The 26631-nt window shown below is 42.8% G+C and overlaps 1 protein-coding gene across 2 annotated transcripts in view; it reads right to left on the bottom strand.

Annotated features, from left to right (window-relative positions):
* STK38 (serine/threonine kinase 38) overlaps positions 1-26631 on the bottom strand; it is a 37239-nt gene that overhangs the window by 8346 nt on the left and 2262 nt on the right. Inside the window, exons 2-9 of one of the 2 annotated variants that reach the window (XM_062186025.1) lie at positions 20559-20691; positions 16674-16725; positions 15677-15799; positions 13128-13211; positions 9517-9640; positions 6883-7037; positions 3154-3256; positions 1910-1971 (exon numbers count right to left, since the gene is read on the bottom strand). In XM_062186025.1, coding sequence (XP_062042009.1) covers positions 1910-1971; positions 3154-3256; positions 6883-7037; positions 9517-9640; positions 13128-13211; positions 15677-15799; positions 16674-16725; positions 20559-20689 — 834 coding nt within the window. In that variant the 5' untranslated portion in view covers positions 20690-20691. Of the gene's footprint in view, positions 1-1909; positions 1972-3153; positions 3257-6882; positions 7038-9516; positions 9641-13127; positions 13212-15676; positions 15800-16673; positions 16726-20558; positions 20695-26631 lie in introns of both variants that reach the window. The other variant, XM_062186024.1, reaches the window with a different exon arrangement.

Here is a 26631-nt window from a genome sequence, read left to right on the forward strand (position 1 = left end):
GAACCCTAGTCACAGCACCAGGGTTTTTAAGTTTATTCAAGTTCTCAAAGACTTTACTTAAACTACGAAATGTCACTTAACTCCAAATATGGACATAGTGACACCTCCTTCATTGGCCCCGCCCCCTGAGCACAGAGCTTCTGTCGAAGTCTAAGGACAAGGTGAGGAACTGAAACACTCCCCAAACAAGTGGCAGCACAGGAACGAGAGGTGAAACCCGGGACTGCTTTAAAAAGGAAAGAGCGTCACAGAAGATTTCTTACCTTGCCTTAGCTTCCAAAGCACAGTTTCCCAACACTGCGGGAGCTCTCACTCCCGACAGTCTCCTCAGTGGAGGACCTCAACATCCACTGCACAGGACAATCACCTAGAGTCTAAAAACTCAGCTATCCAGACTGTACCCCAGACCAACCGAACCGGAATCCCAGTGGGTGGGACGCGGACATCGGGCTGGTCCCAAGGTGCCCAGTGATTCTCATGTGCAGCCACATTAAGAACTACTGCCCCAAGGGAGACGCAGCAGAAGCATGTGACCACAAGTGTTCCTGATGCCCCCTAGCCCTCAGTAATCTACGGAAACACTCTGTGAACCACAAGCAGCACTTAGCAGGTTAAAAAAGTGTCCGAGCTCCAAGGGAAAGGAGTCTGTTGGGACTAATCATCCGAAACTGCAGTATCCCAAGTTCATGTTATAAAACACATCAAAGATTCACCCTGAAGATGCACCCCAAGTTCATGTTATAAAACACATCAAAGATGCACCCTGAAGGCATTTACTGAATGCCTCTCCTAGGAGCCAGGTTTAACATAAAAAACCATAATACTCAAAGCACTGAGACCCAGTGACAAGCTTCCAGTAAATTTTTTTAAAAATGTCTTAAACAGTCCCACAGGCTTCCATCTTCACTAAACATTGACATCTACTTCCTACTGACCTACCAGGTGAGTTAACGGAGAACTATACATCAGTATTTTACTAAGAGGCCTTGCTGAAATACAACACTGGGCAAACCTGCCAAATCAGACTGTACATGCAGACATGCAGAAGTACTGTTTCTAGACAATACAAGTGTGCAAGGTCATCATTCTGACATACAACATGCATGTTATACTTCAGCACATTTTTCTCAAATTTTTATTACTAAGTACTTTTTCTCATCGCAGAGAGACAGGGTGGGACAGATGAAATGAGGGGTCTAGACTCCCTGAAGTGGATCAAAGAGGCAGGGCCGGTGCTGTGGTATAGTAGGCTAAGCCTCTGCCTGCAATGCTGGCACCCATATGGGTGCTGGTTCGAGTCCCAGCTGCTCCACTTCCAATCCAGCTCCCTGCTATGGCCTGGGAAAGCAGCAGAAGCAGCACTCGGGAACCTGCACCCATGTGGGAGACCTGAAAGAAGCTCCTGGCTCCTGGTTTCAGCTGGCCCAGCTCCAGCCACTGAGGCCGTTTGGGGAGTGAGCCAGTGGATGGAAGACCTTTCTCTCTGCCTCTCCCTCTGTCTGTAATTCTACTTCTCAAATAAATAAATAAGTAAAATATTTTTTAAAAAATTGTAAGAAGCAATGCTGAAAGTCCCAAGTAATTATTTGCAGTCAGTTTCATTGTGAGACCTCTAACTTAAATGTTACCCCTTCACCACCATAAACACAGGGAATAGGTAAAATGAAAGAAAGGTACTGTTACTAGCCTGAGAGCTCAGAATGAGATCACCCAATGAGAATATCACAATCAAACAACCTAATATGATCTACCCTTTTGGTGTTATCAACATAAACACAGCATCCTATTAAGGTAATCTTAAAAGCAAGGGATATGATGCAAGTATTTATCAAATACAAATTTATGTGCATTTTAAAAAACATATTCATACTTGGCTTGTAGCACTTCAAAACCCACAGATATTACTTACTAGTTGACGTCTATTTCTTTTCCAGGTTTCTGCTTTCCTCTTGGAATTCATATTCTGGAATGCTAAAAATACAGAAAACAAGTTCTAAATAAAGTTCAGGCAGGAATGTTTACTGCTTTCTTGGGCTCCAGTTCAAGTCATAATGAAATTCTAAAGTCTTGCTTTTCTACCCATATTTCAAAAACTCTGAATGACTCATTTCCTAGCAAGTCTTTAAGTCCAATCAGAGGTTCTAAACCATTAACTACAAGAATCAACACAGTGAGACTGGCATACAGCGCCTCTATGAGGACTGAGTGGGCTAAGGGGACAGGGGCCTGAACTGGAATTACATCTCAACCAGAAGCAAAGACCCTGAAGTGAACCTAAAACATTCACAATTTCTCAAAAGCATCATCAAATTTCCAAGAGCAGTCAGTTGTTATATACTCAGGGACTTCTGAATATGTGGCCCATTGACATAAACTTCTCTGGGATGAACAGTCAGTTGTACTTCATAGTTCTCAATGATCTGAAAGTGCTCGAGCAGAAGGAAGCCTTATAAAGATAAAATTCCTTCTGCTGTGACAGAAGGAAGCACGGAGGGGACAGGCATTGGCTCAGGGGTTAAGACCCCGGTTAGGATGCTCCCAGTCCATTTGGGAGTGCCTGGCTTGGAGGCCTGGCTCCACACAAGAGCCTAACTTTCTGCTAATGCACACCCTTGGGAGGCAGGGCTTGCTAGAGGCTCAAGTGTTTGGGTCCCTGTCATCCACATGGGAGACGAGACTTGGATTGAGTTTCCAGCTCCCTGCTTCATTCTGGCCCTACTCAGCTGTTGTAGGTATTTGGGAAGTAAACTAGCAGCTAAGATCTCTCTCTCTCTCTCTCTCTCTCGCTCTCTCTCTCTCTCTTGCTCTCTCTGAAGGAAGGAAGGAAGGAAGAAGGGAGGCACTGAGGATAAATCTAGTCTGGAGCTGTTTCCAGGACTTTTTTCTTGACTGCTTCTGCTTGCCTCCCCCACATCCGTCTCCAGTAACCTTCCCAGGAGGGCTCGAAAGAAACGCGTTTTCAACAGCTGCCTTAACACATCTGATAGCACTCATCCTGCTCCCCTGGACAATACAACCACAGGCAAATCTTTTTATTCTCTAAAAAGTCTGGTTGTGAGAATCTCCTATCTGTCCTACGTGATGCAGTTACCAGGGAAATGGCTCTTCTAGGCTCAGTTAAGGAAAAGAGGCCAGCATTAGGTTCACACTTACTGAAATCACTGGGCAGGCTGTGGTTCAGATTCCTGTAAAATTCTGTCCTATGTGCTTTTTTCAGTCCTGTGCAAAGACCAAAGTCAGAGAGTTTCACATGGCCCTGTGGGGAGGAAGCAGCGAGGTGATGGGTGAACATTCTTGGATGTAGAATGGAACATTATCTTCTGATCCTTTTAGCCAGTATTCATTACATTTCTATTGCCATGCTACTCTTAAAAAATTCTATTAGAAGCTAAAGACATGGGACAGCAAATAAATTCTTAAAAGATCATCCCAAATCCTACTATACAAGGAAAATTATTTTTATTTTTATGTACACCTTTCTTTTTATCCAAAAAGAAACTTGCAAACATAGTTAAATACTCCATAACATCTTCAGACAATTTTACTCTTCCTTAACTGAACTCAAATATTCTTGTTTCTACACAGGACTCCATATTACCATTTTTAATGTCCACACAACAGTCAATCGACTTAGCACATCGTTGTTTACCTAACCGTCTGCCTAATACTAACTACCTTGCTGCATTTTAAATTCTTTGCTCTCAAGTAACATGAATAAAGTATTCTATGACAGAGAGGGTCTACACTCCCATCCCTAACTGTGTATGATACAGAGGATGAGCTTAATAAATGGTGGTTAAATGATGAGTAAATGAACAAATCTTTTCTCTTATAGCTTTTTCTCCTCTTAAATTATTTCACTGAGATGAATCCCAAGGACTAAATTATTTCAAAGACAAAGCAAATGAATATTACTGAATAGTTCTTAATAAGTTTTGCCATACCATATTCCAGCCATAAGTCTCTGACTATGAATTTTTATCAAGGAAAACTCAGACCTCCCATGAGCCATGCGCCATGATCAGGGGATTAACTGTGGTGGCTCATTTGTAGCTCTTACGCCATACATCATAGACTCAAGCATTCACTGGCTTGCTGGAAAAGCGGCAGAACCCAAGGCAGAAATCAGCCCATGCTCTTCCCCCTCAAGCCAGGACGGTTTTTCTTCTCTAAACCCCTCTCTCTAATCTCTTCTGGAAAGTGAAAATAATGACATCTTCCAGCAGAAATAAGAATTAACGTATACAGGGCTCCTCACATAGCGTCTGGCACATAACCAGCTCTAAGAAAGCAGTAGGTGTTCTTGTGGTGAAGTCAAAAGCAGAAGAGGGAATCCCGATGGTCAGGGAAATCCCTGCTCGAGGTCACGCCAGCAGCAGCAGGTGGCCTAGGTGTAAGCCCAGTGACTTTAGTATCTGTGCTCCTGCCTTGACGCCACCTCTTCCAGGACATTCTCAGGCTTGAACATACACGTCCCAGAGCACGAGGCCACAGGAAGCCTGCTCAGACGGTCAGGCTTCATTATGTTTCTCCCATTACCTTTGGGGTTGTGTGTGTATGTGAACATACAGCAAGGTAAACTGCCAAACAAGAACAGTTTTGAGCCTACTAAGTTAGTATCTTTTTTTCTGATTTGCAAAAAACGTGTTCTACCAGCCAGGAAAAAGTTTAATTTATAGTTCTCAGGATTATACGTTTTGCCTAAGAACCCTAAGAGAAGAGATATCTTAAAAAGCAGTACCTAAAGCAAATGGTATTCAAGTCTAGACTTTCAGGGACTTCTTTAGCTATTCTGAGTATACAGCAGGACCGCAATACTTCTGCATTTTCACTATTCAATCTACATCACTGAACACATAAAGGAGCTTGCTTACGACAGCGTTTTACACTAAGTCTGAGCTAGCGTATTATAGGGGCAAATCTGCACCTCCTCTTCAGCTAGACTGCACGCCCAAGGCCTTGGCCTTCAGTCCATTTGCTGAGCCTGAATGTAGACTACAGGAGGACAACTAAGTCAAAACCAGGACACCTAAATCCACAAACACACAAGGTAGGGGTAGGGCCTTGTTAAAAATATTTATGCACTTGGGGTTAGTGTTGTGGTATAGTGGGTTAAGCCACAGCCTGCAATACTGGCATCCCATGGGGCTGCTAGTTTGAGTCCCAGCAGCTCCACTTCCAATCCAGCTCCCTGCTAATGGCTTTGGAAAAGCAGCAAAAGATGACCCAGGTTTTTGGGCCCCTGCACCCACATGGGAAACCTGGGTGAAACTCCGGGCTATGGCCTGGCCTATTCCCCAGTCATTGCAGCTATCTAGGGAGTGATACAGCAGATAGATCACTCTCTGTCTCTCCCTACCTGTCTGTAAGTCTGACTTTCAAATAAATTAAAAAATATTTTATATATGAACTTATGGTACTGGAAAATATATTCTATAGCATTTTTCTTTTAAAATATTTAAAATATTTCAAATACAGAAAAATATATAAAGTTCAATGAGTAAACACAGATTTAGCAATTCTTAACATTTTGCCATATTTGCCTCATATGTGAGTATTTTATACATATATACACAATTATTTTTTAAAGTAGGGTAGATATTATTACATAATGTAGGACTCATGACAAAGATCATAAAATGAGGAAAGAAGAATCTATTATGATGTAAGGGGTAAGAGATTCATTCATCAAAGTCGCATTAACATTTTAAAAGCAGAATTTGCTTTCAGGATGCTAACTTCATATAAATTACAGACACAAACAGAAAGGCATCGAAGCTTTATAACAAAATAGCAGTTACATCTCAGTGATGATAATTTTATAGGAAAATTTTATTCTTGATAATTGTGTTGTTCAAATTATCTACCATAAATACGCATTATTCTTAAAATGGAAAAAAAAGCTATTCACCAGAAGAAATTACCTGACAAGTCTTTGGCTCTCTTGAAACAGAAAGATAGAGGTTTCAAGAAAAAAATAAAACATTTCAGATTTTCCAAAGACAGCAGCAAAGTCATCAAAAGATAGCAACAAAGAAAAATACCTTAGGAATTAGATTTACTTTTCTACTTTAAAGAAAAATTCAGTCAAGATAACAATTCTGGGGGGCCAGCACTGTGGCATAGGTTAAGCCTCCATCTGTGGCATCCTATATGGGCACTGGTTCAAGTGCCAGTTGCTCCACTTCTGATCCAGCTCCCTGCTGGAGAAAGCAACGGAGGATGGCTCAAGTACTTGCGCCCCTGCATCCACATGGGAGACTCAGAAGCAGCTCTTGGCGCCTGGCTTCAGACTAGCCAGGTCCAGCCATTGTGGCCATTTAGGGAGTGAACCAGCAGATAGATCTCTAGCTCTGCCTCTGCCGCTCTCTGTGTAACATTGCCTTTCAAATAAACAAATCTTTAAAAAAAAAAAAGTGTATAATGAAACAATTACATGGATTTTTTAAAAAGCAGAGTACATGATTTGGGACCCAAACTTTGTGAGAGGTTTTTGTTGTCTTTTATTTTATTTTATTTTTTTTGCCCTACTTCCTGGTTCTTGGCCGGGTTCCTCATTAACTGATGAGGTTGCCCGGACAGGAATGCATCAGTACTCTAGTTAATTTTATGCTAGAAGATGATTATCTTTGGCTTCATTAGAAAATAACTCTCTATATTAACTTTGTTTTTCATCATTTTCAACAATGTCCTTTACTTTTAAGAGGAGTGTTAAATCCCAGGCAAAAGAAGTAACACCAAACTTATTTGTTAAAAAAGAGAGAAAACACACCAGTCGCTCACTGCTCTTCCACTGTAATTACATCTGGTGCAGGTCTGATACAGCAAAGCCTGCTCAGATCAGTAGGTACACACTCCGCAGGCTGCTCCCCACCCACATACCTTGCTGTCCAGGAGAAGGTTGTCTGGTTTTATGTCTCTGTGGATGAATCCAAGCTGGTGAATGGAGTCTATGGCTAACACTGTTTCTGCTATATAAAACTGAGTCTCCTCTTCTGTCAGAGTGTCTTTTTTCATTAACAAGGTCATCATGTCTCCTGGAAACAGAATACAAAGCCACCACACACACACACATACACACACGTGCGTGCACACACACAAACACATGAGTAAGAATTAGTTCTCAGACACGTCATCCCTACGTGCCAACATAAGGCAGCTAAGCAGACCTGTGCTGAGTCTGAGAGACCGACCCACATTTTCACTTCAGGGGAAACGGTGAGCAGTTGTTTCTAGTACTTTACAGGTAAAAATCACAGCCACAGAGAATCAGACGTTCTCACACCTAAGTTAGCTGATGCTGAACACAATCTGTTCTTTCTATTTTATTTTTGAGAGATAAAGGAAATTTCTCCCATACTTTAAAAAATCTACATATATATACACACAAATATGCTTAAGATTTTTTTTGGCTGCAGGACAAAAAACTACTTTCCTTTTCACGTTATCTGCATAAGTACCTGCAGACTTCTCTCCATCTAGACTCAAATGGCACCTCCACATTGGCGATACTACCACTGCTATACAGAGTGGCTGAAATAGCAAATAAAAATGTAAACATTGGGAATGTAAACTTCCCAACTTCTAGTCATAAAACACTAGAAGACACATAAACAAAAAGGCGGGATTTAGGTAGCAAAGTATCAGTCAACAAAAAACTAAAAGTAAACTGAAAATACTGTACTAGAACGTGTGAGAACCGCCTCCCAGAAGTGCACACTGAACACCTCTCACAATCAGTGAGTTTGTTTCTCTTTAGTGTTTTCCACAAGTATTTATTTGTGTGCCAAGTCTTTACGTAACTTTTAAAACACAATTATCAGGATTTTAGCAGTTAAAGGGTAACCGCCTTAGTTTTCAGCAAACTTCATTTCTGCTTAATACCAGCAACATCAAACAGCAGAAAAAGATTCAGATCCTAATTCAACAGTTAGACAAAAGCAAAGAAAATATGTATAAGTAGTTTAAAGCCAAGAGAAATAGGAAAGATTCAGTTTAGAGCCCACATAAAGCCACTTGTTAGAAAACAGGGAAAGGGAAATGTCTAATTTTAATAGAGTATCATACTTTTTATAAATTTCATTTCACTTATAATTTTATTTTTTGTATTCTTAGACAAAAGTGGATTATTTTTACCTCAGGCAAAAATTACACCACTTACTAAAAGCTCTTTTTTTGGTCCAAGACTTGAAAAACATGATTCCCTAATCACTCCTGGCAGCCAGTCAGTATGCAAGCACAGCGCAGACATGGGGACAGTGCACTCAGGCCAATTCTAAGGTAGCTGTGTGGCCCAGGAGAGCAGCCAATGGCGTCACCTGTGCAAGTATGCCCAAATGATCAGACAGCTCAGGCCAGCTCCTGCAAAGGGCAGGGTCCAGGAGATGTGAGAAGCCATGAAGAAAATGTGGGTAAGGAATGAGGAGATGCATGTCAAGGGACTGGTGATCACGCTGGTTCTTACTCCTACTCAAGCATTAGCATCCAAATGTTTAAAAATTTATCCCAGGGGCAGGTGTTTAGCCTAGCAGTTAAGACACCAGCATCCTGCATCAGAGTACCTGGGTTCAACGCCCAGCTCCACCTCCTGACCGCAGCTTCCTACAGCAAGGGCTCAAGTAATTGGCTTCTGGCCACCCACAAGGGGGACCTGGAATGAGTTCCAAGCTTCCAGTTTCTGCCCAGCCCAGCTTCAGCTGTTGTAGGTCTTTAGTGAGTGAACCAGCAGATGGGAGCAAGCTATCTCTTTCTCTCTCTCTCAAGTTTAAAAGAAAAAGAAAAAAAGTAAGCTTCTCCTCATCCTACCATACTGTTTCCTAACTTTGATCAACAGTGAATAAAAAGTACTGGCGACCCTAAATCTAAACTAAGGGTTGCCACAAGATCAAAATCTTATGCCACAGTTAGATTTGCTTTGCTAAGAACCAAAATGGAAATTAAAAGAAAAAAATTTCACCAACAGTTTGCTTAGAGTTCATGTGCTCACTGGGAAACAGCCGGAGTTCCTCAGAACGGATGTATGGTCTGTTCTGGGTTGACTCGGGAACTGTCTCATGTCTTAGGAGACGCACATGCTGAGTTCTGTAAAACTTGCAATCTTGAGTGTGAAAATTGATTCTGACTACTAACACAGGTAGGGAGAAAGAAACAAAAAGTTGAAGCAAAGAATGTTACAGCTTCAATTTTATCAGTTAGGTAACTTCTTATACATGATTTCCACGGGTAAGAGAACAGGCAGAGCTACCTGGTTTATTCCTACATATTTTTAGAAGAAAAAGAAAATAGAGAAATCTCCATCTGCAATCTTGAGAATGAACGAAACGGTTACTTTTTTGGCACTAAGACTGTAGAAATGCACCCCAGCACAAGACAGGTTACTAACTTTCTTTACAGACCTGAAGAGAGATACAGAAAGCAACTGAGCACAATCAAGTAGAAAGGAGGGTTAACTGTCGAGGTGAGAGAGAGAAACCACAGCACAAAAAGGAAAAATGACCTTTCATCGTCAGTAATTACCTCCAGGCAGGAACTCCATGATTAGGTAGAGGTTTAGCTTATCCTGAAAACTATAGAACATTTTCACAACCCACAAACTGTCTGCCTCCACTAGAATGTCGCGCTCCGCACGAATGTGGCCAACCTGGAGGTATATGCATTGGATTAATGACAAGCCTTGCTCTGCTTCTACTGTATATATGTTTAAACAATTTAAACACTGTTTTGAGTATTTAATTGTAATGATGCATAAGATCTAATTTCTACTTAGATAAACCTATTAATTCAAAATTGACATTCGACTAGATGGTACTTGGTGATGAAAACTTGAGTGATGAAAGGCTTTCAAAAGTGGCAAAATGAATGGCTTTATGGAAACAGCAACTTTACCAGTGTTATAAACTGAATCTTTGATTAGTTAAAATCACCACTCTTTGGTACCCATTTTTGTTCTAATAATCATTTATGATAGAAAATAAGCCGCCAAGGTAAGATTCTCTGAATGAGTCCTACCCTGGGGTCTGCAATGACAGTGCTCCAGTGGACAATTCTAGAACACTGTGATGCCACAGCATTCAGTTCACTATTGCACACACAGTGTGCTCACTCAATTCTTACCAAATTGAAATATAAGAACACCTAAGAAAATTAATAGATTCAAATTAATGACACTTCCAATTTCTTACTTTTACTAAAATACATAGCTAAGGAGACCCAATTGCATAAGGTTTAGAAAAACTGGTAAAAGTACTTTGTTAAAATAAAGCATTACTATCAAATTTACCTTATTTTCTTCAAATATATAATAGTAAACATCACTGCATATTATCAACTTCTACCCCTCCCCTCTTTATTAAGTGTCACAAGATCCAAAGTTGAGTTGAATCAGATCTAAATCCATTAAAACCAAGTCCAATCCTTGAATAGAAGTTTTGGTCTTCATACATGCTACAGATCTTGAGTTTTTACAACGTGTTCTCCAGTAAAGTGTGCACCGAGAGTGAAGAAATGGCATGTGTGCTGGCAAATCCAGCCCGTGGCTGCTGTTCTGCTTGAGACACCTTCCAGATGCTTGCTTGTTTCACAGGAAGACGCTCTTCTGCCACTCTTCCAGCGGGACACAGACCCCTCGCTCTCGCTGGTCTCTCACCTCCCCTGCCTCATCCTTCCCTGCTAACTCTCAGGGCCCTGCAGGCATTTCAGTTTACAGATCTGAGATTCCAGTCTAATGGTATGGGGCGGGGGGATGGACAGTAGGGTGATAAGGAACAGGGCTATGAAACCACAAAAAGCCGAGGAAGGCATACTTGACCTTAAAACAGAAGAAAGCTCTGAGGAAACTGACGCTACTTGCTCACCTTTAGCAGTGGCCAAGACTCAGTTGCTATCAAACACTAGACCCAAGGAGGCAGCTTTCACCTGCCTGTTGCCCCTGGCTCCTGTTAAAGCCCTGCCAAACGCAGGGAGCCAGACAAAAGGGAAGGAGGTACCACTCTTACCGCTTGTCCTCACCTCAGAGGACAGTGCGATGACTACAATACTTCCTGTTTGTCAACTGGGAGGCTATAAACAGTATGAGCACACCTTCTCCTGAGACTGAAACAGCAACTAGGAACAACCTCAAGATCTAAAAGAGAGCTCAACGGAGTTTTGGGTAAACGAAGGAAGAGCCAAGGGTACAACTCATACCAAAAGTCTTTCTCATTCCATAAATATTTAATGAGGTGCGGGCGCTAGCTAACCTAGGCATTTAGAAAGCAGAGATAAAAGCCAGTCTTTTGTCCCATCAAAACTGTATCCTGGCACCACAATGCAAGGTTTTCCTTTTGTGCCAGAGGAGAAATGTCAGAAACCAGCTAAATGCTGGCATCTTATTTTTTAAGTATTTCCAGCGAGCAGAAATTTCTACCCTATGGAAATCAACCATTCTGCAGTAGGTAGCTTTAATTCTTGCTCAGTTCGGAAAAAGCAAACAAAAAAGGTAACCACTCCTCTGGATAAAGCACTTGTAACTACAAAACGTCAGGCTCAGGATGTGAACTCTGTCAGCCCTACCCAAAAGTGATGGGCTTGCATGCGCCTGCTTCGGATCTTCACCTAGCACAAACGCCGCACGCTTCTTCAGGATGGCTGACCCAGGCAGCGGGCGGCCCCATGATGAGATCAAACCCAGTGAATTAAATCTAGCACCAAAGGTGAGCTAAACAATTAAGCTAACGCACCCTTTAATGCATAAGTTAATGCATTATTTAAAGTCCTAACAGACATTTTTCTTTGGAAAAATTTAGACGCTGATTTTGAAGAAGGCACATTTCGAGAAGAGGTTTTTACACAACATGCTGGGAACATCCTCTGTCACCATACTGGGTACCCGGCATAGGCTATGTAGAATTAATAACCTGAAAGTCATAATATGTGCTAGCTTCATAATCTTACTCTGACTGCTAATTACTTTAAGAGAGGTGTTTAGCCTCGGCTGAAACTGTAGGAAATGTGTCTTGTAAAAATAAAACTTAATCGTGAAACGCAAATATACTGACCAATCAATACAGCTTTTTATTTTCTTTCTCAAGATTAACTCAAACTCTGTCGGTACCTACACATCCATACAAAAAGCAGGACTACTGGCATCTGAATCAAGGCTAGTGTCAGCATGACCTACAGCATCTGAAGATTCACTGCACCGGGGTCTGACCCTCTCAACTAAAACTCCTTAGAGTCTCTATCCCCTGGGTCACACATGAAAACTAGGGAGGGAATGGTGATCCCAAACTTGAGCTGGCACTTAAATGAAGGCAGAGAAGGCTCACTGCCTACGCCTCCCCTGAGAAGCAGGAAGAGCTGGCTTTAGGGCTAACTTCCACCCTTGCTCTTAAACTCGCCCCTGTAACATCGGATCTGTCACAGGACATCTGTAGTTGTCACCCACTGCAATCTGCTCTTAAGCACCCAGCTAAATTAGATTTACAGAAAGCCTGCATTCTTGCTTTTTAAAATATGCTGCAATATTTAAAACCTTATGTACTTTGCATAAAGTACTTATGCATTTTGCAGCTCTATTTGAAAAGTTGGTTTGGTTATTAAAATGTATTCTTAATCATGAAAGGAGAATTAGCATTCTCCTTTCATTTGCATTATATTGAACAAATCCACTCAGAAAATGGAGCACTGGTCTCTTAGACATCAATGAGTCCCTCAGAAGACCCAACTTTGAGATAAGTGTGCAGAATGAAACATATTAAAACATGTTTTAGATTGTAAATTCTAAATTCTAATTCTGGGCTTCCAGTCCAAGGTTGACTAAAAACACACTGCCACACTGAGTATGCTGTCCTCCAAGAAAGGCTGTCATGACAAGGACATCTTGTGACCAACTGGGAGACTCCAGCTGCAGCTGCTTCTCTAACAGGCTTTCAATTTTTCAAAGATGACATACAACCTACAGGCATTATTTGCGCTTTTCAATATGTGCTTTCTTATGGGGGGGGGGGGGGAGGCAATAATACATGTACACACACAACAGAGCTAAGGAAAACTAACAAAAATATACATTTTTAACTAAGCAAAAAGAATTGCTTTAGGAGACAAAACTTCACAAGCTGACTGAAAGTACCGCTCCAACTGCGCCTTACCTGCTCTTTTTCAAGCATATCTGCTTTACGGAGGATTTTCATGGCATACACGTGCCCCGTATCTTTCTTTTGAACAAGCCGCACCTAAGAGGTCATCAAAGAAATACCAAATCAAATATTGTCACTGTCGAGTAACACGTTCATGTGGCATAGAAATAGTTAAACTGAAGCACGATAATTTTAATGTAATCAAGTAGCAGTGACAAAACAGGAGAATGATCAAAAATAAATATATTAACACAGTGAATTCAGGCTGGAAACATCCTCAAATACCCTATATCTGAGCAGCTTTAGCTCTCTAAATGAACAAACCAATCTAATGAAAGCTTTCAGGACTCGTTAAACCTCTGACATCTGTAAGCCAGTCAGCTCAGAAAACCTAAGGACACGATTACAGGTTGAAAATAAGTTTATGCACAGAGAAATCAGGAAAATGGGATTTAATACAGTTTTCCGTTTTCATATATATTTTCAATGTTTTTAAAGAGAACAAATAATTTGACAATGAAAACAAAGTTGATGGCCTACAGACCAAAAGGAAAACTTCCTGGCCAGTTCTTGTCCATCCTCCTCTCCTCTCTCCAGGTAAATGCATTTTCTTCTCTGTGTGCCTCGCCTAATGGAGCCCCACAGCGAGTCCTCCCCGAACACAAAGTAGCGGCAGTGCTGTACCTTTCCCTCCCTCACGGACCCCAACAGTGACTCTGAGCACAGAGGACCAGGCTTGTCATTCAGCTGTCCTCTGAGCACTCTATTCCCCAGGTACTCATCTGTAACACTACGCTGCTCCTTCCACACAAAGGCAATACAACTACTGCAGTGTGCTTTTTGTGCACTTTGGGCATTCCGCAGCGATGCAAATGACCTTGCAAAGGCTCATTCAAATTGCCTCCATCAGACTGCTCACTGCCAAGCACAAGTTGTTTGTGAGAACAGAAGGGATAAAGCTGCCAAAGCTTTCCACTCTCTACTACTAATCTCTCAGAGCTCCTTTCTAGAAGTTCTGGCTCCGAGGCCATTTTTTCAGAGTGATACCAATCTGGCAGAAATAAAGAGTGCAGACATGATAAGAACTTGGGGCCAGTATTGTGATGTAATGAGTTACGCTGCAGCCTGTTACACTGGCATCCCATGTGGGTACCAGTTGGAGTCCTGGCTGTTCCACTTCTGATCAAGCTCTCTGTTAATGTGCCTAGGAAAGCAGCAGAAGATGGCCCAAGTTCTTGGACCCCTGCACCCAGGTGGGAGACCTGGATGAAGCTCTTGGCTCCTGGCCCAGCGCTGGCCATTGTGGCCATGTGGGGAGTGAACCAGCAGATGGTAGATCTCTCTATCTCTCCCTCTCTCTGTAACTCTACCTTTCAAACAAATAAAATAAATCTTAAAAAAAAAAAAAAAAAAAAAAAGAAGAGGAGGAGGAAGGAAAAAGGAGGAGGAGGAGGAGAAGAAAAGAAGAAGAAAAATTAAGAACTTTAAGGTCAGGAATATTTGGGTTCAACTTCTGATCCAGGGGGTCTACACTGTGGTGTAGTGTGGTAAGCCTCCGCCTGCGATGCCGGCATCCCATATGGGTACCGATTCAAGAACTGGCTGCTCCACTTTCAATCCAGCTCCCCGCTAATACGCCTGAGAAAGCATTAGAATATGGCCCAAGTACTTGGGCCCATGTGGGAGACCCAGAAGAAGCTCCAGGCTGCTGGCTTCAGCCTGGTCCAGCCTTGGCTGTTGTGGCCATTTGGGGAGAGAATCAGCAGATGGAAAAATCTCCCCCCCACCCTCTAACGCTGCCTTTCAAATAAAAAATAAATCTTAAAAAAAAAAAAAACCCTCTGGCCGGCGCCATGGCTTAACAGGCTAATCCTCCACCTTGCGGCGCTGGCACACTGGGTTCTAGTCCCGGTTGGGGCTCCGGATTCTATCCCGGTTGCCCCTCTTCCACGCCAGCTCTCTGCTATGGCCCGGGAAGGAAGTGGAGGATGGCCCAAGTGCTTGGGCCCTGCACCCACATGGGAGACCAGGAGAAGCACCTGGCTCCTGGCTTCGGACCAGCGAGATGCGCTGGCCGCAGCGGCCATTGGAGGGTGAACCAATGGCAAAAAGGAAGACCTTTCTCTCTGTCTCTCACTATCCACTCTGTCAAAGAAAAAAAAACCCTCTGATCTAATGCTCAATGGTTATGTGACTCTGGGACATTACATATACCTTTGGAATCTTAACTGCATCATCTACAAAACGGGCTACTGTCACGATTACAGGAGAAAAGCACTGAGTAAATAATTAATATTGATTTCCTTCCAATTTTCAATTCTCCCCCTAGATCAATATTTAATGCACCAATATCGTTTCTGCCAAAATTGACAACTGGGACAGTGGAAAGAGGAGGAAAGAGGGTAACAGGACAGACAAGGTAGTTAGGATGTGAGGCTGGCACGCCTGATCCATCTAACTCCAAACATTTTGCTTATATTCACAATCATGAGCTTATGCTATGTTATAATTTTCAAAGTTCTACAGTACGTTTGTTCTTGACAAGTAGCTGTGGTTCTTACCTCACCAAACGCTCCTCTGCCTATGACTTTTAAGGACTCAAAATCTTCCAATCCAAGTCTTGTTCTCTTCAAACGCAGAAACTCAGTCTCCTTCCGAGCATGCGCTGATCTCCTGAGCCGTTTCTAATGTCCAAATACAGAGCGGGAAGAGAAGGAGCTGAAATTCTGAAACTCTGTAATATATCGGATTTCTGACTCCCTGAGCTGGAAAACAGGACCGCACTCGACTCCGGGTAATCACAGCAAAAGGATACATACGAGGTCACCTCTCCCATCCTTGACTTTCAGATGCAACAACCAAGGCACGCTCAGCACCCATCCGGGACAGGTGGGTGCTCCCCCGAGCAGTCCAGTACCCTAACACTTCTATTGGAGGGGGATAAACAATCAACAACATGTTCCTTTAATATTTCTTATCAAATAAAAGTGTTCTTTTTTTATTTCCTTCTAGGTTTTTTTACTCCTTGCAGCTCACTGTATCCCACCAACTATCACTGATGTAAGTACTGGGTCTTTTTCACCATGGTCCTGGGTTCTGCTGTGATTCGTTTCTATTTTTCGAGGCATTTCCACTTCATTTCAGTTCCTTGCACGGGATTATTTCCACCCCCTACCATATCTGTGCACATTAGACTGAAGGGCTGACTTAAGATTTCACCTTAATAATCATTTCAGAAATTTGTCCCACTGAATTTTGTTTCACTGAATGCTGCAAAAATGCTACACCTTTCTTCTCTTAAATTTTAATATGATTTCATCCTTTTTCTTGCAATTTTAAATCTAATTAATTACTGAAATGTGCCAAGAGGCCTTTCTCTGCTGGATATTTAACAAATAACTTCTCCCTCCAAATAAACACCCAAACGCAGAAACATGCCACCTCTCAAGTTCCTGTTTCTGAGCCAAAACCCTTCCCCTACGCACCCAGGTTAACTCCATGGACAAGATTCAACCTGCCGTGCTGGTTTTCAAGGGAAAAATTCCCAGCATTAATTACCTCTTCATCTTTCAGGCCCTCTTCTTCCATCACTTTTTCTAACTTCTTTTGTCTAAAACAAACAACAAAAAATATATAGGAGAGAATGGTAGACTTTCTGAAAACTCCATACACACATACAGTTGGTTTTTGAAAAATGACGAAAGTAAATCAAAAATACCTCATAAAAACAAAAAAAAAATTACAATGGCTAAGACAAATGAAAATATTCCTATCCTTAGGTCTATATTTGCGTAAAGACTGTATAAGATTTTATTGTTAACAGTGAATCTTGTTTCAAAATTAAATGTTTTCTCTCATTCCTTCCCTCCCTCCCCCTTCTCTCCCAGTTATTTCCTCCTTCCCTAGCCACCACACAGCTGGTATTTGATAACCTCTTGTATCAGGGTGTTTCTCTCCCTCTCTGACCAAAATATACACCCTTGATTTTCACATCTTCTTCCTCCTCCCTGCTAGTAGCAGAGTGACACATGGCAAAGGTAAAGGAAGAATTTGGAGATTCAAGGGTGGGGGGAATGAGAAAAGGTGAGTGGCACCACTATCAAAACTTAAGACGCCAAACCCCTGGAATACTAAACTTCAGTTTAGAAACTGAATACTTTTGATCTACAATCTCATGCTGATTTGATATAACTAAAAAGAACAAGTAAAATACCCTTAAGAGCAAATCTTCATTTATTCATCATAAGAAAAGAAAACACACGGGCTAGAACCTCTCCTCCACCATTTATGGGCTTTCCAGATCAACAGGCGACCTGAGCAGGGTGGGATAAGAATCAAAGCACAGGGTACACTGAGGAAGAAACAGCGTGGAGTCTAGTAAGGCTGATACACATAGAATCAAGAAGCTTAGGTCTCACTCTGAGGACAGTGAGAACTCATAGAGGCTTTTAAGCAAAGAGTGATGTGACAAGACTTTTCTTTCAGAATGGTAACCAGCAATAATGAAGATCTAACAGACTGGCAGGCAGGCAAAGCAGCTGAGAAGAGATTGAGGCCACTGACAGCTACCGTCCTAATTCAGTCGCACAGCAAAGATCTCCTACTGCAATGAAGTGCCTTGTCATTGCAAAGAAAACCAATAAGCAGGAATCAAAGGAAACATCTTAAAATGTCTTGTCTGGTGGGTGGGGGGTAGACAATGATGTATGAACAAAGAAACAGAGAGAGAGGAACACAGAAAGAAAATGAGTTTGATTTTGGCCAATGAATATTTATTTCAATAACAGTATTAAAGTGAATGTTTTGTTGAAGAATTTTATTACAAATCCACAGGATGAAACAAAAAATAAGAATTTGCATCCAAACTTGGGAGGATTTACTCTAATCTTAATGGGTTATCTACCCAACTTCCCCAATTTTCTTCTTTAAATTTCCAGAATACTTTGGGATATTCACCCATGTGTTCACAAGTATTAGAAGGAGAAGATTCCGCTGTCGAAAATTTCAAGGGTGTAAATGAATTCCATTTCAATGGCTGGATAATTAAAGTAGGGAACAGTAAGAAGGGTCAGAGCACAGGGGCAGCTTCGGCACAGCGCCCCTAGGGATGTCCACGCATCCCATGTGACAGGGCCTGGTTCAAGCCCCAGCTCCCCTGCTTCTGACACAGCTTCGAGAGACGTGGATGGAGGAGTTCTTGAAGTCTGGCTTCGGCCTGGCCCAGGCCTGCCTGTTGTAGGCATTTGGAGAGTTAACCAGTGGATTAAAGATCTATCTCTTTCTCTCACCACCCTTCACTCTGTCATTTTGCCTTTCCAATAAATAAATCTTTAACAACAATGACAACAACAAAAAATGGATGAACCTCAAAAACATGCTGAATGAAAGATGTTGTCCTCAAATGAATTATTTACTCTATGATTTCAATTATATGTTCTACTTGTATGGAATAGACAAGATGAATCTACGCTAGAAAAAAATCACAACAGTGGAATTCCCAAGGCTGAAGGAGCAAGAGGCATGAAAGAACTTTCTGGAAGGACTGCAATGTTCTACATCTTGATTTGGGTTTTTAACTTATACAGATACGTGTGTTTGTTAAAACTCATCAAACAAGTTTCACTTATACAGGTATACTCATCTGTTAAAACTCACAAATTTTACACTAACCTAAAAACATAAATGTTTGACTCTAGTTAATATTTTAAATTTTATTTTCATTTTATTTGCAAGGCAGTGAGACAAAGACAGAGAGTGAGCGTTCATTCACTGTCCACTCCCCTCATGCATGAAACAGCCAGGGCTGGATCAGGGCAAAGCTGAGAGCCCAGAGCTCTATCCTGGGCTCCCATATAGGTGGCAGGGACCCAACCACCTGAGCCATCTTCTACTGCCTCTCAGAGTACACATCAGCAGGAAATTGGATGGGATGCACAGTAGCTAGGACTCAAACCAGACACTCCAATATGGGATACAGGCAACCCAAGCAGCAACTTAAGCCAAGGCACCAAAGGTCCACCCTTCTACTTAATGTTATATAAGCAGAAATACTCAAAAGTACCCTGACATCTGCAGCAAACTTGTAAGCACAGCAAAAATGTAAGATAGAGGCAGGGCAGGCAATTGGCACAGAGGTTAAGAAGCTGCTAGGGATGCCTCTACTGCATCTTGGAGTGTCTGGGTTTGAGTCCCAGCTCCACTTCCCATTCCAGCTTCCTGCTAATGCACACCTTGGGAGGCAGTTGGTGATGGCTCAAGTAGTTGAGGCCCTGCCACCCACATGAGAGACTGAGACTGAGTTCCAAGCCCCTGGCTTCAGCCTGCTGCAGCCCTGGCTGTTGCAGGTATTTGGGAGTGAACCAATGGATGGAAAATTTCTCTTTCTTTCTCTCTGCCTTCCAAATAAATAAAAAATAAACTTTTTAAAAATGTAGATTAATGAATAGATATAGAGATGGGTAACACAAATACGATAAATCATAATTGTAGACTCTAGATAACATGTATACATGTATTTACTGTATAATGCTTTTAACCTTTCTATACTTCTGAGTACTTTCACAACAGAGCGTTTGAAAAAAATTTAATTATGAATTACTACATAAAAATGTATATCAGATCAGTAATAACAATAGCTGCTACCATCACCATTAACTAAGTGCTCGCTATCCATGAAGCTTACGGTGGGTAACCACATATGTTATATCTAATCCCCACAGCAATCCTGCAAGGCAAGGAGAATTATGCCCATTTTCTGGATGGGGAAACTGAAAAAGACTACGGAACTTGTGCCAGGTTCATAGAGCTACTAAATGGTACAAGCAGAATTCCAAGCCCAGGTCTGATGCCAAAGAGGCTGATCTTTCCGCGCTATCACACTGCTTTAAAAATGAACTCCCAGGGCAAGGGCTGGGCCTGCAGTCAAGTTGCTGCATCCTCTATCAGAGTGCTTATGTTTGAGTCCCAGCTCTGGCTCTTGATTCCAGCTTCCTGCTCACACAGGGAAGAAGCAAGTGATGGCTCAAGTAACTGGGCCCCTGCCACCCACCTGGGAGACTTAGATTGAGTTCCTGGCTCCTGGTTTCTACCAGGCCCAGGCCCAGCCGCTGAAAGGCATTTAGGGAGTGAACCAGCAGAATGGAGTTCTCTTGGTCTTTGTCTCTTAAAGAATAAATAAATAAATAATCTGTAAAATGAACTTCAATTATCTAGCTCCATTTTTTAAATATATTTCAACAGAACCTTACGTTATTGACTAACAGAAATAGATGGTTAATAGCAGGGACTTTGGGAATTTGTTATACTGTCATTCCACTGCAAAGGGATAGTCTATTACATGGTTACTGCTATTCTTGTCTCTTTTCAGCAATATTATCAATATGTTTTATTACACCAGACATGAATGCCATAGCCATGATCATTTTTTCAAGCAAAATTATTTACCTCATTTCTCGTTCTTCATGTTGAGCGATAAGGTTACTATAAAAATTCTCCAATGTCACTTTGGTCATTGTCACCCTTTCCTTTGTATGATTACTCATAGATGAGCAAGGTGTTGAGCCTGTCATTGCCATGGCTGCTAAAAACAAAGACAAGAGGAGGTATTAGTTTTAGAATTAGAATCCACCAATTATACCTTCTCCTTCCCTTCAGATAGGAATGTATATTGGTGCAGGATTTCGGGAAGGGGGCTGGCACTGTGGCTCAGTGGGTTAAAGCTGTGGTCTGCAGTGTCAGCATCCTATCTGGGGTCTGGTTCAAGTCCCAGCTGTTCCACTTCCATATAGCTCCCTGCTAATGCATCTGGGAAAGCACTGGAGAATGGTCCATGGGCATGGGCCCCTGTACACAGAAGCTCCTGGCCCCTGGCTTCAGCCTGGTCCAGCCCCCATCATTGCAGCCATTTGGGGAGTAAACCAGAGGATGGAAGACCTCTCTCTGTCTCTCCCTCTGTAACTCTGCCTCTCAAATAAACAAATAAATCTTAAAAAAAAAAAATTCTAGAGGACACACATAATACACAAAAAAGGCCAGACAAAGAGAATACTGGGTGAATATATATATATATATATATATATATATATATATATATAAATGTCCTTTGACCCAGAAATCCCACTCCTAAGTATAAACACTAGAGAAATTACCATACAGGCTTTTAAAGGGAGCACATATAGGATGTGCAGTACATTTAGAATGTTCATTTTGCCATCATTTGTGTTATGGGAAGTTGAAGCAATTCAGTAAGGAAATAAATAAGTAAAATACTTTGAATGCAAACAAGAAATAACCATGTAGTAGTCAGAAGCAACTCCACAGGAATGTATCTTTAACATAGTGTTGGGGCCGGCATTGTAGCAGTGGGCAAAACCTCTACCTGTGGCACTGGCATCCCATATGGGCACCAGTTCTAGTCCTAGCTGCTCCTCTTCTGGATCCAGCTCTCTGCTACAGCCTGAGAAACCAGAAGATGGCCCATTAGCGCCAATGCTATGGGTAGGGGTAAAGCCACCACCTGCAGAGCTGGCATCCCATATGGTGCCAGATCATGTCTGGCTGCTCCACTTCCGATTCAGCTCTCTGCTATGGCCTAGGAAAGCAGTAGAAGATGGCCCAAGTTCTTGGGCCCCTGCACTCGCATGGGAGACCTGAAAAAAGGTCCTGGCTCCTGGCTTCGGATTGGCAAAACTCTAGCCATTGCAGCCATTTGGGGAATGAACCAAGAGGTGGAAGACTCTCTCTCTCTCTCTCTCTCACTCTCTCTCTCTCTGCATCTCTGTAACTCTACTTTCAAATAATAAGTAAATCTTAAAAAAAAAAAAAAAAAAGGATGGCCGAGACCAGGAAAAAGCTCCTGGCTTCTGATCAGCCCAGCTCCAACCACTGTGGCCATTTAGGAGGTGAACCAGCAGATGGAAGACCTTTCTCTCTGCCTCTACCCCTGTTAACTCTAACTCTCAAATAAATAAAAATCTTTAAAAAAAAAAAAAGCATAGTGTTGTAGTTTTTAAAAAAGAACAAGATCACAATACCATATGTGTAAATTAAGAACATACAGTAGAGGGGCCAGAGTTGTGGCGTGGTAGGATACAATTAAAGCTGCCACCTGCAGTGCCGGCAACATATGGGCACCAATTCAAGTTCTGGCTGCTCCACTCCCAATCCACAGCTTTCTGCTATGGCCTGTGAAAGCAGTGGAAGACGGCCCAAGTCCTTATGTCCCTGCACCCGTGTGGGAGACCAGGAAGAAGCTCCTGGCTTCAGATCGGCTCAGATCGGCCCAGCTCCGGCCATGGCGACCAACTGGGGAGTGAACCAGTGGATGGAAGACCTCTCTCTCTCTCTCTCTGCCTTTCCTTCTCTCTCTGTGTAACTCTTTCAAATAAATAAATAAATCTTAAACACACACACACACACAAGGCCAGCATTGCAGCATGAGTTAAGCTGCAGCCGGTTGAAGTCCCGGCTGCTCCACTTCTGATCCAGCTCCCTACTAATGCACCTGGGAAAGCAGTGGAAGATGGTCCAAGTCCTTGAGCCTCAATACCCATGTGAGAGACCTGGATGAAGTTTCTGGCTCCTGGCTTTGGCCTGGCCCAGCCCTGGTTATCACAGCCATTTGGGGAGAGAACCAGCAGATGGACAATCTCTATCTCTCCCTGTCTCTATAACTCTGCCTTTCAAATAAATAAAATAAATCTTTTAAAAAAAAGAGTAAATATTACGATCTCAATTTTGTTTATGTATTTACTACATGTGTACAGAAATACTAGAAACAGATAATCAAAATGTTCTTATTAGTTTAGGCAGTCAGAATATATATAATAGACAGTTTCATTCTGGCTTCTGCTTTTCCATGTTTTTCTATATTTTCTTCAATGAACATGTACTATTACAAATAACTTTCAAAATTTATTTATTGGGGCCAGTGCTGTAGCACAGCGGGTTAACGCCCTGGCCTGAAATGCTGGCATCCCATATGGCCACTGGTTCTAGTTCTGGCTGCTCCTCTTCCAATCTAGCTCTATGGCCTGGGAAAGCAGTGGAAGGTGGCCCAAGTCCTTGGGCCCCTGCACCCATGTGGGAGACCAGGAGGAAGCTCCTGGCTCCTGGCTTCGGATCGGCGCAGCTCCGGATATTGTGGCCATCTGAGGAGTGAACCAGCAAATGGAAGACCTCTCTCTCTCTCTCTCTGCCTCTCTCCGTAATTCTATGAAATTTAAAAAAAAAAAATGTTATTTATTTATATATTTGAGAGGCAGAGAGAGAGAAACAGACAGACAGCTCCCACCCACTGGTTCATTCCCCAGATGCTCACAACAGCTAGGGCTAGGCAGGCACCAAACCCAGGAGCTGGGAACTCAATTCAGGTCTCATAAATGGGTGGCAGAAACCTAATTACCTGAGCCATCATCACTGGTTTCCAGGGTCTGCATCTGCAAGAAGCTGGGATCAAGAGCAAGAGTCCGGAGTTGAACTCACACTCTGGGATGCCGGACATGGGCATCTCAATCACCAGGCCAAACACCTGTTCCCCGGAACTTGTGGGCTTATTTCCACAGTTAAAAGAAAATCCAGCTGGCGCTGCAGCTCACTAGGCTAATCCTCTGCCTGCGGCCCCGGCACTCTGGGTTCTAGTCCTGGTCAGGGCACCGGATTCTGTCCTGGTTGCTCCTCTTCCAGGCCAGCTCTCTGCTGTGGCCCAGGAAAGCAGTGGAGGATGGCCCAAGTCCTTGGGCCCTGCACCCGCATGGGAGACCAGGAGAAGCACCTGGCTCCTGGCTTCGGATCAGCGAGATGCGCCGGCCGCAGGGGCCACTGGAGGATGAACCAACAGCAAAAAGGAAGACCTTTCTCTCTGTCTCTCTCTCACTGTCCACTCTGCCTGTCAAAAAAAAAAAAAAAAAAAAAAAAAAACAAGGGGTCCTGGGGCTGGCACTGTGGCAGAGAAGGTTAAGCCTCTGCCTGTGGTGCTAACACCCTATGTGGTTGCCATTCCGAGTCCCAGCTGCTCCACTTCCAATCCAGCTCCCTACTAATGCACCTGGGAAAGCAGCAGAGGATGGCCCAAGTCCCTGGGCCCATGCACCCACCTGGGAAACCCAGAGGAGGCTCCAGCCCCAGCCTTTGCAGCCATTTGGGGGAGTGAACCAGTGGATGGAAGATCTCTCTGTCTCTCTTTCTCTCTCTCTCCCTCTCTTTCTCTACCTATCTCTCTGTAATTCTGACTTTCAAAAAAAATAAGTAAATCTTTAAACACACATACACACCACACACACACACACACACGGGATCCTAACTTCCTCATTTTACAGAACAACAACAACAAAATTCAAAAAGGTTTAGATCGTTTATAGAACAGTTTTTCCTAAGATTGAAATCTCATTTTGCCCTCAATATTTTAACTAACCTCTATTATCACACTCGGCCAAACTGTTCACCAAAACTGACAGCTCCAGCACTGGCAACAGCGCTCAGTGTTTTCTATTTACACTTTCCTTCCATATACTTCTGACTTTTCATCTCCACAAAAAGCAGAGTAAAATGCAGGAGGGGTTAAGGACCATTTTCAAAGATAGTGTATTTTATGAAGTTTTCTTAAGGTTTTTCCCTTCTTAGTACTTAGCAGCTTTTTAACTGTTTGTGGATTAAATTAATATATAAACATTTGTTACTGTTAAGAAACAAGGTTTAACATTAAGAAATTGGGGGGGGGGGCCGCTGTGGTGCAGTAGATTAAGTATCCACCAGAGGCACTGGCATCTCATATGGGCACAGGTTCAAGTCCCGGTTGCTCCACTTCTGATCCAGCTCTCTGTTGATGGCCTGGGAAAGTAGAAGATGGCCCAAGTCCTTGGGCCCCTGCACCCATGTGGGAGCCCCTGAAGAAGCTCCTGGCTTCAGATTGGCCCAGCTTCAGCCACTGTAGCCATCTGGGAAGTGAACCAGCAGATGGAAGACTCTCCTCTCTCTGTCTCTCCCTCTCTGTGTCTGTAACTCTGCCTCTCAAATACATAAATAAATCTTAAAAAAAAAAATAAATAAAAGAAGAAGAAATTTTTAGGGGGCTGGCATGGTAGCATATCAGGCAAGGCTGCAGGTTGCAATACTGGCATTCCACGTGGGCACTGGTTTGAGTCCTGGCTGCTCCACTTTGATCCAGTCCCCTGCTAAAGGCCTGAGAAAACAGTGGAAGATGACCCAAATGCTTGGGCCCCTGCGTCCGCATGGGAGACCCTGAAGAAGCTCCTGGCTGCTGGCTTTGGATTGGTCCAACCCTGGCTATTGGAGCCATCTGGGAGTGAACCAGCAGATACAAAATCTCTCCCCCTCTCTATGTCTCCTTCTCTCTGTGTAACTCTGACTTTCAAATAAATAAATAAATAAATCATAAAATAAAAATTTTTTTAAAATCCCCAGGCATAAATCACATAAGCCCTTCAGAGGAGAGATTTAAAACCCAGGCTCTTGGAGGCCAGTGCTGTGGCATAGGCATCCCATATGGGCGCCAGTTCATGTCCTGGCTCCTCCTCTTCCAATCCAGCTCTCTGCTAATGGCCTGGGAAAGCAGTAGAAGATACCCCAAGTGTCTTGGGGAGTGACCTGGAAAAAGCTCCTGGCTCCTGGCTTCGGCGCAGCTCCAGCCATTGTAGCCATCTGGAGAGTGAACCAGTGGATGGAAGACCTCTGTCTATCTATAACTGCCTCTCAAGTAAATAAGTAAATCTTTAAAAAGTCAACCAAAACAGTTAGAGTCCTGGAGGCTCTACTTCAGATCCAGCTCCCAGCTAATGTGCCTGAGTAAGTGGCAGAAGATGGCCAAAGTGCTTGGGCCCTGCCACCCACGTGGGAGACCCAGATGGAGTTCTCAGGCTCCTGACACTGCAGCCATGGGGGGAGAGGGGGCAGAGTAACCAGCAGATAGAAGATCTCTCTCTCTCTCTCGCTCTCTCTCTCTCAATCTGCCTTTCAATTAAATAAATCTCAGGGGAAAAAAAAAAATCAGGGGTCTACTTAAGAGGCAAACATTTTGATTCGTGATGTGCCAAAATCACAAATTCAAGACACTACACTCAGAGCCATCTCACTACAAAATATGTTATGTTTTACAGGGAAGTTTCTACGACTACCAAAGCAAACCCAAATGTTTTTCATGTATCAGCAGAGGAATGTTTTTAAAACCTCTGTTTCATTTATGAAGCTTGGGTGTGGTTCCTTATTTGTCAGTCTGTACCCCCTCCACCCACAATGAAAACCACATGCACTCCAAGTGTGTCTGAAGAATTCTGAAAACCAGACCTAAAAACAAGGCAAAAGCAAGGGAGAGACTGAATATTTCTGGAGGCTCTTCACACATGTAGTCTCATTTTAACAGCTGAAGTCACTTCAGCATAAACACACAATTCCAGAGTATTTAGACAGACAACACAGGCCTTATGATTGGCGACTGATAAATGCAAGCTGGATAAGTTCGTGATTTTTAGTTGTCAACAAAGTTAAAGAACAGAGTACATTT

Source organism: Lepus europaeus, chromosome 3, assembly GCF_033115175.1.
Source record: "Lepus europaeus isolate LE1 chromosome 3, mLepTim1.pri, whole genome shotgun sequence".
Classification (NCBI taxonomy): domain Eukaryota; kingdom Metazoa; phylum Chordata; class Mammalia; order Lagomorpha; family Leporidae; genus Lepus; species Lepus europaeus.